At 38.6% G+C, this 15966-nt stretch overlaps 1 protein-coding gene across 1 annotated transcript in view; it reads left to right on the top strand.

Moving 5' to 3' along the window:
- Window positions 1-15966, top strand: part of LOC308134058 (mannosyl-oligosaccharide 1,2-alpha-mannosidase IA) — a 227189-nt gene that overhangs the window by 121623 nt on the left and 89600 nt on the right. The window contains exon 3 of the mRNA XM_080501666.1: window positions 4663-4778. Coding sequence (XP_080357792.1) covers window positions 4663-4778 — 116 coding nt within the window. The remainder of the gene's footprint in view (window positions 1-4662; window positions 4779-15966) is intronic.

Here is a 15966-nt window from a genome sequence, read left to right as displayed (position 1 = left end):
TTCATATTTGTCACGGAATAGAGATAACGCTGTGCAATTCCTCTTCATCAGAGTTACAACTGAACATTCAGCATTTGTCGAAACAGGAGATCTCTGGTATGAGAGACCAACATCTGGCACTGCGTACACACACGTACTAGGCCATAGTTAACAACCTTGGCAGATGGTCTTCTGGAGTTATGTAGACTACATATTTTGCTTAAGGCTAGTACTGTCCCTTACTGACTGTATGAGTTGAACTACCACAAGGCACACTACACAGAAGAGTTCACCGACTGGGAATGTGTGGGGTGTACAGTAGCCAGCAGCCATACTGTAACATGAATAGCAGCACTGCACTGTCTATAAAACTGTTGGTCCGCTTCTCTTACCAGAAATACTAGAAGATTTACAGCTAAAGTGTCTGACACCGATCATTCAGTCAAGCAAAGTCATTGATCTGCTTCTCTTGTGCCCTTTGGCATTCCAGCTCACCTCATCAGTCAGTCAATCCATAGAGCTGTGAGGATAAGGTGAAAGGTCAGTGGTGAAGCCGAGAGTTTTGCAATCATGGTAATATGTTTAGTGGAGGTAATACTCTATGGACAGCATGGCTTACAGAATGGAGGCTGACAAGAATGGAAACCCTTAAGAGGCTGAAGAGAGCCAAGTTATTGATTGAGACTGACTTAAACAAACCTGTTGACAGTAAGAGGGTTTGATGTCTGTCTCAAGTTGTTTTGATCACATCAGACATCATGCACTTCACCTGTCCACTGGAGTTCATAGTGCGGAAAAAAAAGGGACTAAAGTGAATTGATCATGAGAAAGTCTGGCAGGTTATTATTGTTCAATACAGTTGTCCGTTATAGGGCATGAAGTCAGGGTATGGATACGAGTCACACAAAGTTCACCATGTCAATGTAACGAAACGTTGAATGAGTGATCGATCATCTGTCACTGATGTGAAACACTTGCTTTCCAGTGAAGTAAGCAGTTCCTGCCTTTACCATCATGTGCCATTTTAAAGTCAATAGGTTTGGATTGAAAAAAGAAAAGTTGTAGGAAAAGATCTGATATTCAATATTTTCTGACAGTTTTCAAACGATATTAACTTTTGAAGTCCTGCAGTAATTGACCATTGATCAGTGCCTGCTTGCAATCTATGTATAAAAGTAGATGCAGAACATGCTTAGGGGCTGATCTCTTTGCAGGTCGTCATCTGTTACACATTCAGCAGCACAGCGCGAGTATGTGGAGTCCTATTTGTGGTCTGCTTACAATCAAATAAATACATATTCATTATCTTTTGGGTACCCTCCCAGTTCCATGGGGAAATATATGACTCTTGAAAAGCTCAGAGAGACTGAACCAAACAAATTATGCAAGAGCAGTGAGTTAACCCTTTGTAGATATGCTGGATTATTTCCATGGTGCTACCGAAGAGCAGGTACTGTGTTTATGTGTTTCTACCTGAAATGTGTTTACTATTCACTGCATTTGAAAACGATGTTCTAATTTTAAAAATGTTAAAGTTGCACCAAACTTTGAAGGAAAAGGTATGTTTCTCTTATGGGTGGATTTAAAACATCCATCCATAAGATCTCTTGATCTCACTTTCTATGCCACATTACCCAATCCAATGTGATTCTTTATTAGACATGCTTAATTGCATGCTCATTGTTTTGTGGGTATGGATCATCGTCAAAGAGTAAGAACGTGAGTGAAATCATGCATAAATATGAGTATCCAAATTAGGGCTTTATATGCCTTAGGCCCTGCTGACACGAGAGTGATCTATTGTTTCCGTTTACTTGCACTCTCCATGAAGAGATAGGATGGAGCGTTAAGAGCCCACAAGCACAGTTTGACATTTTGGTGGAGAAATGTATCATACATATTGGAGCATTACAGCAAATAAATCATAATATGGGAATAATTAAATAAAACCGAGATTTGGGAAAATAAAAAATTATATAGAATGGATTCAACACAGAAGATCTGTTGATAAAGATCACAAATATAAATCACAGGGAACCAGCAGGGGTAAATAATCTCACGACAATAACAGCAGCATCTTTTCAAAGTGGATTTGCACAACTTGCACAAATGCACTGAAAACACACATAATTAAGGATGACACAACAGTTTCCAGAGGTTTTATCACATTAATGTGTACATTAATCTATTAAGGTGAACCTCCCAGAGTATTTTATGCAATCTGGAACACATCAGTGTAAAATCAAGGTGGTCATTTATGCAGTCAGTCTCAAGCATTATTTTCTTCTGTGAGCAAATCAGCTCTCACTCATACATGCAACATCACGCTTTTAGAGTCACCAAACATGTAACCTCTGTACCGAATGACTTACTGACCTATATCCTATTTATTAGTTTCTATTTCTTATTCTACAGTATATATTAGAATACATGCAAATACAGAAACGTTGATGTCCAGCCACAGTCAACCATTGTGCATGTCATCACTCAGCCAAACTTGATTAATGTCGGAGGTTAGTGCAGTTCAATGGGTTTCACAAGTGACAAAAAGACAATGAAACAGAAAATAATGCATTAATAGGAGGCCAATTACAAGTAGATGTGGAGAAATGGCAAAATGACAATGGCAAGAAAAAAAAGTGACGTTTAAATTTTAGATAACATTTTTTTTAATTATTCAATACAATTTGAACAAAAAAAAGTGGGTATTACAGGCAGCACAGAACAGGACTTGTGAAGTTGTCTAGTTTTAGTTTGCTGCCTGAAGCCATGGTTATCTTTTGCATATTTGTTGAGATTTAAAAAATAATTCAAGTCCTGTCTTTGATGTGGCAGGTTGCTGAATGGTTGCATCAGATCAATCCAACCATCTGTACTGTAGGCTATGCTTTTTTTTTTCTTTTTTCTAAAGAATGAACGTAACGGTTTTTCATCACCTTTGTGGATTAACCAGGTCAGTTTTCACACTATTGCATTTTTTTCTGCAATGTACAATACGCAGCCCTGAGCACTTTGATTCACGGTCTATTTAGTCACAGTTTCTTGTTATTAAACTTCCAAACCATAATTTGCCCTTCAGCTCTCTTACAGTAATTCATTAAGTATAATGTTTATTTTTCCTTCGTGCCGAGCTGTCTCTGCAAGGTTCAGCCGGATTTCCACATTATTTGCTCATATGAGAATGACAATAGGCCATGCAATCTCTCGTAAGGCCACCAGAATGGAACAAACACCCCTCAGCTTTTATCATTTACTTTGTGAAAAGAAATGAATAGCTTTAAATGAGAATCAGAAAGACAGACAGTCACATAGTAGCAGCCGACACACACACACACACACACACACACACACACACACACACACACACACACACACACACACACACACACACACACACACACACACACACACACACACACATCGATAATAGGATGTTTACACAGTTATTGAGGAGAGCACAGCGACTCTATATTCCACGAGCAGCTGCTGAATGTTTGCAATAATCAGTGTATAATCTGGTTCTTTTTTGCCTCTGTGGAGGTTGATTCCTAAATGACTTGACTTTCATGTTACAGTGACTGATGCGTTTAAGCGGATGCTTTTAATCTCTGAGCCCGTGCATGTTTCATGTGGGCCACACAAAGCTGTTTTTGCGGTATCGTTCAACATCACGGTAGTAATTAAAGAGGCTCGGCATGTGAGGGGACTTTAATGTTTCACTTTTTATCTCACGCTGTCACGTTACTGCGGCTCATCGGAATTTTAAATGTCTGGGGTTAAATCGCTGGTATTTATCTACCTTCTATGTACCCAACTTATGTAGCAGTCAAGAAAGTAATGATTTCTCTGCTATTGACTGTGCGTTTGTGTGTTTTTTTTTTCATTTATAAACACCGTTTAAATCTCTGTTTTAAAATAGTCTACAAAGACAACACCATTTAGCTTGATCTCTTAATCACTAATCCCAGAGGTAGCCAAAATAGTTTACCTCTGCTGTTAAAACAAATAGTACATATGTGATATGTCAAAGTTACGCTTTCTTTGACAGGAAATGTTCTATGTGTTGGTTTACTTTTGCAAAATCATGGAACAAAAGCTTACTAAAGCTTGATATTTACTATAACTAACATATATGTAAATACCCTATATGTCTTGCCTTATCACTAGTTTGCTAAATTACAAGTAAAATGCATTGTAACACTAACTTGCAATTCTGCTTGTGACGTGTTCATGTACTGTTCCAGTCTTGCAACGCTAACCATTGAAATTATACTAGATGTTTAAGCCTTGATGTCTGCTATTAGTAACCCTATGTGTGCAACTCTTACTTTATTATTTTGTGCAAATATAGCAAAAAATTCTGATTTAATAAAAGCAGCTTTATTGATTTGCAATGCTTTTACGGAGTGGGTTTAAATGGACTCCACTTATATAGTGCCCTTCAGCTGCATCAACAGGTAACTCAATTGCTTTGGTAACTCTGTGTCCCCAGAATGTAGTTGAACGATTGTGTTCTAAATTTCTGAGTACGCTGATGATATGAACGTAACACTGCTATAACTGTGGTCAAGTGGTGGTCAGGAGGGATTTCAGCTGTTAGTACCATGTCATCAGATTTTATTTTTCACAACAGACTTTCTTTTTCTCAGGGAGTGCTGATTGAGTTTTTATGTATTTTAACAGGTGGTCTGAGAGGAGCGTCCATCATCGACTCACTCGACACGCTGTATATTATGGGATTGATGGAGGAGTACAATGATGCTAAGGAGTGGGTACAGACCAATCTGGACCTGAACTCGGTAAGAAAACTTTTTTTTTCTTTTTTTTTTAAACTGAGAGGGAAACCATTGACCATCACCATCAGAAACCACCACACTCTACCAAAAAAGTCCAAATGAAGTTTTCAACAGCGGCCTTGCCTGTAGAATTGATCCTAAGCTGTGCTTTTGTGACTGAACAACAACATTGTGTCCACGAAATTTGACAGTTTTCCAAAGCTCAGGAGATTCCTGCAGGAATGAAAAGCTTCCTGTGTGGTCACCGGCCACGCTGAGCTGCAGAGTGATGGGATTCCCTGGCTCCTTGAAAGGTCTTTGTGGGGCAGAAAATGTGCTAAATAAAAGAATGAAGAGCAAGAAAAGGTTTCCAAGATCCTTTAGATAGAAACATTGTGGGAGTGAGGAGGTAAAAAGAGGCCATGATCTTTCATTGACAGAGCAGTGAGGAGCTGAGGGTTGCCAGGTCTAATATCATACTATCATATTGGAATGAGTGGAGTTTAGTCAAAGTGCCAACTGAGACACATTTCTGTGTGGTTTGATGGCAACACTCAAGCTTAAGTACCGGTTTCTCTGTGGTTTTGTAAGTTTTCAATGTCAATGAAAGAAGTCATTCCAGGTCTTTTTGAGTAACTAATAAAATGTGGTTTACATAATGTTGAGTAATTACACAAAGGCTGCAAACACAACTGTGTCATTATGAGTCTTGACGTGTTGCTGTAGACACTAAGCAATAATTATACCAATTCCCTGCCTATTATGACAGCACGTCAAATGTTTCAGCTTTGACTTGTTTTGCTTGCTGACAAAATATTTCACTGTTAGCATTAAAAGCCCTTTTTTTTTTCTTTTTTGTTTTTGAGTCGGGAAGCAAATCCTGATTATATATGACATGTGTGGCAGAAAGCACACAATGCCCCCAGCCCTGAAATATTAGGGAATATCATGAAGAAAATGGTTGTATGGACACAATTATTCCACTGAGAAGCAGCCGTGGTAAGTTTATAACTGAGGCTGGAGCACGCTCGCAGTGTGTTGTGTTGAGCTTTTATCCCACAATCTTGATGACCGTCACTGTTAAAGCAATGAAGGAAAGCCCAATTGATGTGTTAATTTTAGCCTTCCATCGAAGGCCACTTTCAAACTCCAGCCTATACTTCCCCAACACACATTAACAGGCGGGAAGACGTGACAGAAACACTGTTGGTTTTATCCCAGTGAATGCAGATGACGATTAACTCTGAGTGGAGCCGTAGCTTCTGGCTGTGGCAGCGCGAGCCGGAGACAGCCAGTAACGGCAGCCGCTGATGAACGGGCGCAGTGTCACCAATCATACAGACAACAAACACAGATTTACACTTTGCACTGCACTTTGTCACGGGTGTCGTCCGCCTCGATCTGTCAAGTTCACCCAACTCATTCCATCATCAGTGGTCACCGGGGGGCGGGTAAACTCACACTTCACACACTTTCAGGCAGTTGGTGATGACAGTTTAGATTAATCTGACAAGTATTTTGATATTTTAGGGGCAAAGGATTTACATTTACTGGTGGCCGGGTCGTTTTGTGCCCTGAAATATGTGATCACATGTCAGATTGCTTTAAAATCTAAAAACGGCATCATTGGGTTGTGGCTAAGTATCATCCACACTGTAAATAAAATAGCTATCGTTACAGTATTTCAATTGTAATGGTGTGTACACAGTGAGAGATTCACACTTTTACACTGCACACAGAGAAGTGATATATGAGATTTTAAATTGCTGGAACACCTCAGAGAGCACTGTCCTTTTGACAAACATTTACGTGTCACAGGGTATCATCATTGCGATACTGGACGTCCTCCTCGACACACACCCTCAGCAGAAGAGAAATAACACACTGGCTCAATACACAGATTGTCAGATGCACTCGGGAATGGTTCACCAAGCTCGCCAACAGCATACAGAGATTTTCTGAAGTCCTGATTAAATGGTAATTTATGGCAAGGCTCCCTGTCCAATGCAACTGTAGGGAACACTTCAACTGGGGATATGTGTGTGTGGCTGTTAATATCACTATGTATCCCAGAGGCAATCCATAGTTAGCTGGAATGGGCCACAGCCGAGGTCTCCAGCTGGGCTGAGGGGCTAAGGCTTGTCTCATGGTAGGGCCACTTCAATGTTTGATTTACTGTTCAGAATTTGTGATTTCATGTCAAATATTTTGCGATCATCCAAAGTTGTCATTTAAAAGAAAATATTTTTTTGATCCTCATTCTTTACTTTATTCAAACTTTTCATCCATCTTCTGCTTGTTCTTCTACTTGTACAGCCACTTTTAGTTTAATGTTGGCAAAAAAAAAAAAAATCAATAGAAAAATATAACTTCATTGTTTTAGCCGATATTTGTGATACTGGGAGTTTGAGACCTGTCAGATGGATAAAGCGTTTTACAAGGCATCAGGTGGATGGATGTTCTTTTGTTTTATCACAGCTCATTTATTTCTTTTGTGCTTTAAAGTAAATGGATTTGTATAACAGAGATCATTCGCTTTTGCGTCTTTAATGTCTTTCTGTTTGGTCCTCTAATGTTTTTCGTCTTTTGGTCAGTGCTTGGTTGAGCACAAGAACTCCCATCTGTAACAGTCCATTATTATCCATTCATTTCACACACTCATCCTTACATAACTTCAGTTTTATTCTGGGGATCTTGGTGTCTTACAGTTATTATTCTTGAAAGATATAGTATGCAATCAGACAAACTAGGAACAAGTTTGTATTATCTTTAAATATAAAACTATTCTTTCACTACTTGGGCACACAAACACACACACACACACACACACACACACACACACACACACACACACACACACACACACACACACACACACACACACACACACACACACACACACACACACACACACACACACACACACACACACACAGAAGTCTATCAGCTATCACTATTTTTCATTTGAATGCCTCTCCAGTGTGCTCCAGAGACACAAATCTGTTTATGAATAGTTAAATAATTGAGAAACTGTGTATTTGGTTATAGCAGACCCTGAACTGTGTTTGCTTTTTCAGATGTTTTTCCTGACACACAGTGTTGTGTTTACACTCGACATGTCAGCAAAACGACTTGTCACAAAATATTTAATTCACAATATAAAACAGATATTGTAGCCACAGGGAAAAAAAGGACCGGTTTTATAATGTCTGACTAATAACTGATAGCTAAATTCCAGATAGTATTTTACTTCATAATTTATTTCAAATGACTGAAAATTAGGTATAAAATATAATGTTTTTTGTTTTATTTTTCTCTAACATATGGTATAAATCATAGGTTTAACTGTATGTAGTGTCAGTTTTAGTTTGACTTTCTATGAGGTTGGTTCTGTCTCTGTAGAAGTGGAAGTGAATATAATTGCTACATTCTCCACTTCACCAAATGTTTCATGAAGCAGGAGCGGAGAAAAGGCGTGATTTTAAAGCTTTTTGCCAATTGAGCATCCCTCGAAACGAATCTCGACCATATGACTTTGGAACAAACAACGAGTTCCTGATGCTGATCTGAGTGAGCAGCTCAGCAGCAGACTGGTCCGTTCTGTTGGCAGAGCCAATTATCAAGACAAAAACAGAGAAGATATCCAGGGGGATCCTGCCAATGTTTGCTTTTACCATATTTCTTTACAAGCTGTTGTTGCTTGAAGACTGAATGAATATTGGGGACACATCAGCAGAGATCCCACACAGACAGTAGTTGATCAATGTTGTGGCCAATCAAAATGTACAAGTTGCATTGAAGCTCAGGATTTGCCTTGCAGGTGCTCATCATACCACTTCTCATTTAGTGGACAGTCATAACAAGTGATTCATGAAGACTTTAGGGCAGCACTGTGACTCCCCTTTTGTATCCTCACACAGTTGGTTACTGTTTCATGGTCACCCTATTATTGGTTTCTCTTCTCTTGCTCACCATTACTCCAATCTATTCAAACCAGGCTGGGTCAGCTCTGTTTCATTCATCGTGGAGAAAGCTCAACGTGTGATAGGACTGGATAACGAGGACAGATCACTTCACTACTTTTACCTTCACCATCTGTAGTTTGGAGCTTTCATCTACGTATTGTCTAATTGTTAACCACTTTAATTCTGGACTGGACATGGCTAAAGCCATTGATTTATTGATAAATATGTGCTTGACAAGAGTATTGTGGTGACAACAAGAGGCTTTGACTAAGCATGTTTGTTGGCTGCCATATTGGGAAACTTTTTTTTTAAGAATGAGAGACGTTTTTTTCACACACACACCCCCCCTCAAAAAAAAAGAAAAAACATGCATCTTTTTTTATAATGCCAATCAGACAGATCAGCAGAGACGTGTTTGAAATAAAAATGTTTTCAGATTTTTGGCATAAGTTTGCATATTTTTTTCATGCTGAAAGATGTATTAGTAGATATTCATTTTATTGGCCACATAATATATAAATATATAAATTATTTATATAAATATATATTTAAAAAAAACTCACACACACAAAAAAACTATTATGATCAGAGCAGAGCAGAGTTTGTAATCCAGGCACAAACTGTTCTCCAGACAAAAACATTCAACAATAGAAAAAGCAATAACAAAAGCTTTTTTTTTTTTTTGTATTCGGAACATTTTTGTATCTACCCATCCAGTGTCAATCTGTAGACATTTATAGACACAAGATTCTCAATTGCTATTTGTTAGCCAGCCCCAGAGTCACTCAATCAACTCTGCTCATTGTTTACTTCATCGCTAACCTGCATAAATACGCAGAGAGCCTGATGTGATTTTGGAGGATAAGGTCAGATTTTGTACCAAGAGGAAAAAACAATTGACAGACATAAATTTAAACTACAGCTGTTTTATTTACTGTTGAATGGTTTTCGTGGCATTTTGAAGAAAGACAAAGAATATTCTGCCAGTTTCTGGGTTTTTTTAAGAGTCAATATTTACGGCTAAAATTGAATAAATATATGACTTTGAGCTAAGGTCAAATGTAAGGACACTGCTAGTTCATCTTTACATCAATGCTTAGCATGCAGATTGAGAAATATAAACCATAATAAAATCATTTTGTATTCCCAGCCTGGGTTCAAATGAAATATAAAATTTTTCTAAGCTAATATGAAATTTGTAGGTTGTTTTTTTTTTCTTCTCAATAATATTCTTTATGGTTTGTGATGTCACAGGTTTTGTAACAGACTGAAGAGTGACTAAATAGAAACATGCCTCTCACTTGATGTGTGCACAGAAATACAGGAATTACTTTAAATCATACCTGCAGTGAGCCTAAGCTGAATCAACGGTTCAGAAGTAAAAACAGATCAAAACTAGTTCCTTGAAAACAAATTTAATTAAAATTATTCAATTATAAATGGTGCAAAATTTGAATGATTTCTGAGTGTTTTGCTGTTGTGGACCAGTTGAGTATTTTAAATGCTGTTCTCAAAAATGATAGCCCTTTGAATCCTTTAATCTTCAAGTCATATTTAGGCTCAAAAAATTCAGGCTTGTCATAATAAACGTCATCTAATGAGTGCCATCTTCTCCAATCGAGCAGAATAAACAATATAAAATTTGCATGGCTATTTTGGCTACTTATTTCTGCAGTGTGTACACATTAATATTAAAATGTGTGTTCAAAGCCGACACGTCACCATATTTACCTTTTCTAGATGGAAGTACCAACAAACTGCTGGTTTTGTAAAAGGACGTCACTTTGTTTCCTCTCAGACGGTTTCATTCCACATTCCAAATCCAACACGCAGAGTTTTAGTTTTGATGGGGGGTCATAGCGAACTTTTTTTTTTTTTTTGTTTGTTTCTTTATGTGAGATAGATCTGAGTGCATTATGGTGCCAAAACAGATTTGCTCTTTCCAACGGAACTATGTTTAGCTACATTTCTTTGTTTCAAGGTTGGTTAGGTCGGTTCTTTTTCCATATGCAACATTTCTAAATGTGTATAAAATAATGCAAGCACAGTTGCTTCACCCTATTTTGTAGAACACAATTTAAAAAAAAAACAGGAACATGTAGCCCTTCATGTCAGACAGTTACGACCATAAATGATCACATATAGCCTGCTTTTCTTCCTATCTCCAGCTTAAGCAGCGAATGTCCCATAAAGGAAGAAATGTGCTTAAATAACTCTGAAAAACAAGGAGCTCTCAGTGTTTATGTGTGAGTGTCTAATGTGATATTACCCAGCAGGCTTTAAATGCATGCTAATTTGGACAAATTGTACAAATGATGTCACACTAAATGATCTGAGGCTGAAAATGGTGCACATCTCCAGCTTTTGTGATTTCTCAATGGCTGCTGTTTATAGATGAAAAGGTCCCCCTGCGTGTTTGTTGATGACTCCCATGAAGCCTCTTCAGCCTAACTAGCAGCTTCTACCAGCAGTAGCTTCTACGGCACCACAGTGAAAAAATCTCCTCAGCCACAAAGTGACTGGATAATTTGCACATCCAGGCCTATAATTCCACTTATCGGATGAAGTGAGTGGGAAGTCTTGCAGATGTTGTTGGGAAGTGTTTGCTTCTTCATTTCTTACTGTTATATGTCGCATGTGCCTCATTCGATGCTCATACTCAAAACCTGTTGGATCGCTTTTCATCAAAATCGAAGAAGGGAGGATGCGTTGTCTATTTTATCATGCACTCTATGTGTGATGTCATATTTAAGGACTGACTACATTTTTAAAAACTTTAATTTCTGTAGATTTTTTTTGTTTTTAAATGTTAAAAATGACAATTTGTGTCACTTTTTTGACATAACTTACTTTTACTACAGTAATGCAAAACAGAATTGTCTCTGCTCAACTTGACTTCAACTTATGATCCTCCATCATATCCATAGACACAGATGTTTACACAGCTGCTGATTGGATCTATTACACATATGAATTGTTGTTGCGTAAAGCACACAAAACCCAAATTTTACTGATATTGCTGTTTAGTGCCATTCTTCGTTGTTCACATGCAAATTGAATGAAAACGGTAAAGCAAGATGTCTCCTGCAATTTAAGAGGTATTATCCAGGATGTTAGTAGATCAGGCTCGTCGCGGATAGAGTAGTAAAAGTCACTGTTTAATTTTTTACAGTCCTGTCAGTAGTCATTACAGACAATAAGAAGGTCCACTGCAGTCTTGTTTTTTTTTGTTTTTTTTTTATTACTCCTGGGATGTAGGTGACTCTGCCAGTCGGTCTGGCATACTTTAAATGTTTACGTCATCTTTTAGAGGAGTCACTCAATGACGTGAAAAATCCGGTTAAAATAACGTTTGCCTGGGGGAAAAGGCCAGCAAGTCATCTGTCAGCTGTAATAACTACAGTATGTTCTTCAGATTGTGGTAAAAGTTGTTCAGTGTCAGATGAACAGACGCACGACTCTTCGGGATACTTCCACGAACAGAAAAACACAATTCCTCTAATCTCCCGCAAGACTTTTCTGTCAGCTCGAGATATCTGCATTAGCTTGAGGTCTCAATTTCATTACATCCAAATCAACTTTGCAGCAACAGCACAAAGCACAGCGCACAAAAATAGCTCAAGTGTATTCATATCAGTGCTCCTACAATCCAGATATAATTGACTTTTTTTTTTAATAGAACGAGCGCAGATACATAACTTTTGTTGTTGCTGTTCATCTATCTGTTCAATCTCGGGGGGGGGGGGGGGGGGGGGGGTTGGGCCTTACGGCCAGAGAGAGTTCATACTGGCACAGTTTGTTCTCAAAGTGAACTCTCTTCTCACAAAGGTGGAAAAAGTTGGTGTGAGAGTCGATGAGGATTAGGAACTTCAGCAAACCTTCTCAGAGGTTGCTGGCAGCACATTTCCAACTATTGCACAAGACAGGAATATATTTGTATTTTTAAATTGTTCAGTTGTTGAGTTCATGAAAACACTTCAGGCAAGCACACACTGATCAGCCATAACATTGTGAACACCTGCCTTGTACTGTGTTTTCCTCTCCATTCTAAACACACAGTTGATGTGCTGTGTGTTCTAACTTTGGAAATTACAGTGGGCTGTCCTGGTGGATGGGATCACACAGGCCAACCTTCACTGGCGCATGCATCAATAAGCCTTGGCTGCTGCTTCATCGCTTTTCTTTTTGAATTGATATTGACCACTGCATAATAAAAAGCTGCAGTTTTGGAGATACTCTGCCCCGGTTGGATAGCCATCACCATTTGGCTCTTGTCATACTCACTCAGATCATTAGATGTCCATTTGTCCTCTGTTTCACATTAAGTTTGAGGACAAATTGTTCACTTGCTGCCTAACACAACCCAGTATACTGAAGGGTGTCCTGATAAAGAGGTGTTTTGCTTCTTTCCATTACTTGATAACGTGTTAATCCCACTGAAATACCATCCACGTTCTCACGGTCCTATCAGTGTGAATTATATGCTTAGATTAATATATTCAAGAAACCAAACATAATTATTTTGATATTTTGATAAAAGTGGCGACAGTTTGTCGCCTGTTTAAAATCACTCGTTTTGCTTTTCCTGCATGCCACATGTATCCCCGAGCTCATGATAAATTAGTAATTACTTGTTTGCTAATTGTACACACATAACTTGCTGGTACCACAAAAACCTGCAGGTTGTTGTTTACCTCCACTGAGTTGTTTTTTGACCTCCAGTGACCTCCCGTCTGCACTAAACAAGGCTCAACTTGCTCGCAGTCATGAAGGCGTCTGAGGAAAAACGGTGTCATTTACGGGGGCCGGGATACAAATTCAGAGAGGCCGCCGTGGCCCCCTCGGCTGAGGTCAAGCTAAGCTGACATTTCGTCTCGGGATGTGGAGGTCAAAGGGTGTTTGTGTGGGTGGTTGATCATTACTGATATTTACCAGCATGTTTTGTATCATTCATGTACTTTGTCCCTGCAGACTTTTTATTTTTTTTGCTGAGGATAACACAGATATTTAATTCTAGCTGCTGCAGTGAGGACTGCATTGGTTGAAAGATGTGAGGCTTTGATTTGCATGTGAAGAATTTGTGATATTCCTGGGGAAAGCTCATGAACCGCACTTTAAATATTCTCAAAGCATGTAATAATATCAGGACAAGGGGAAGTCACACTTTCAGAAAGGTAAAATGTAGGACTTTAAAGTGTTGTTTTCGGTAGTGATGACACAATCAGAGTATAATGACAGTGTTATAATTCATATTCAATTATTCTACGCTTCACAGAAAACTACCCAACCAGCCTTGAACAGGATTTATTTTTGCTGTGATGAAAGAACTCTAGCAACTACACTAATATAAGTAAACACAAATGAACCTGCAGCACACTTCTCTGTGAACCAAACACCAGAGACACAAAAGGCTTGAAAATAGTGCCAAAGCTCCACTCAACAATCATAGATGATCAGCATGTGTTCCACAACACACAAAGTAATGGGAAGAATTCATCCTAACATATAACAGAGGACAGATCTGAAAACATCTGTTGTTTTTATCAACGTGTCTCTGTTTATAATGTTTGAAAATATAAAAATTGGAACAATCTTCATCAGGGGTTCTGCTGTTGCTGTGTTGAGAAGCATTTCCTCAGCTGGCTCCCCACCACTTCTATTTCAAGACTTTATAGTAAGATATTTTCTCTGTTGTACCCCTTCTTTGGTATTAAAACCTCCGGGCCTAAATCATCTCCCATTTTGCATTTATTTAATTTAACACTCATTTGCTGTAACACTCCAATTAGTTAGGTATCTTCCCCCATCAAGCTGTCCAACACGGTATCGCACTTTATTATGTACCTGTAGGGGTTCAGCATTATGATACTGATTCCATCATACGGTCATGTAAACAGGATCTAATGCATGCAAAGCCCTCATTCTAATATTCCTGGTTGCACGTGATGGTAATCATGTTATTATCATCAACAGTCAATCACCCACAAAAACACACACTGAAATGGAAATCCATTTGCATCAGTCTGCACTTTATACAAATTAGCAAGGGATCATTATGGATGTATTTGAGGTTAAGAAGCGAAGAGAAAACTTAATTTCAAGCTGTGCACAGCTTCATAAATAGGATTTTAGGAAAAAGAACAATAAATCTTCAGGAATGAGCTTTATTTTCCCTCTCATACCACTTAAGTTATGCAGATGCATTAGGATATTGAGACAAATGCTGATAGTCGATGCATTAATTACCCAATAAAATGACTTAATCTACATCAATAAGCATACAGTAGAGCATTAGAGAGCTTGAGTGCCTCTTTTTCTACATGTCGAATGCTTCAGAGTTGGCAGAAGTAAAGGCTGTTGCTCGGTTTGTGGCTGAATTTAGTGGGAGGTATATGATGAGAGACAGAGGCAGACAGTTCCACACAGAGCGAGGAAGATGGACTGCAGCGAGGTGAATAATAACAGCAGAGCGAGAGCGCGGTAAAGTCCCACAAGACCTGAGCATTATCATAGAAGGACTCAGCGGGGAGCTGCCACTTCCCCCGGGAGGGAGCGGAGACCTGTGCTCACTATTTTGCATGATTGTCTGAGAATGTGTGTGTGGATGTATGGAAAGGCTGCATCAAAAGATGGAAAAGAGCTGCAGCGAGACAAATACTGTCTCCATCTTGGCTCAAAGGCTTGGGATGAAGAAGATGCGGGTGAGAATAATGATGTGGTGATGAGTTCGGATGCAATTCCATAATAATTGATCATCTTGTCAGTATCTGATTAATTATTCACCAGGCTGTTCATTTACATGTTGATCTATTTAGAGGGGATGTTTATGGTATGAGGGCCTTCTCTTTTGTGTCAGTGTGCTGGCTTGATGATGTTTAAGCAGTAGTTAGATGCTGATTAATTACCCTGTTTTAGAGGATAAGTGTTATTGAAGAAATAAAATGCAAATCATAGCTGATGAGATTTGAACCATTACCCAGCAGTCCATATTAACGCCGCTCTCCTTGGACCATTTAATCATACTTTATTGGCCTGAGATAGGATTACCCAACCACCGAGGAGGCTACCCCCAGATTGTAAACACATTATAAGCATCTAGCAAAGGTGTAGCAGTGAAGTGAATTATAGAAAACCATGATGTATTGCAGCTTAATATTACTTATTATAGGGTGACAAAATTTTTAGTTCAGGTGCCGTACACAGATCAATTTGAGTCTGAGTGGGCTGAATTAGTTAAATAATAACAA

This window comes from Blennius ocellaris (genome assembly GCF_963422515.1).
Source record: "Blennius ocellaris genome assembly, chromosome: 8".
Lineage (NCBI taxonomy): Eukaryota > Metazoa > Chordata > Actinopteri > Blenniiformes > Blenniidae > Blennius > Blennius ocellaris.
Note: the sequence above shows the minus strand (reverse complement) of the source record. Positions and strands in the feature narration are given on the sequence as shown.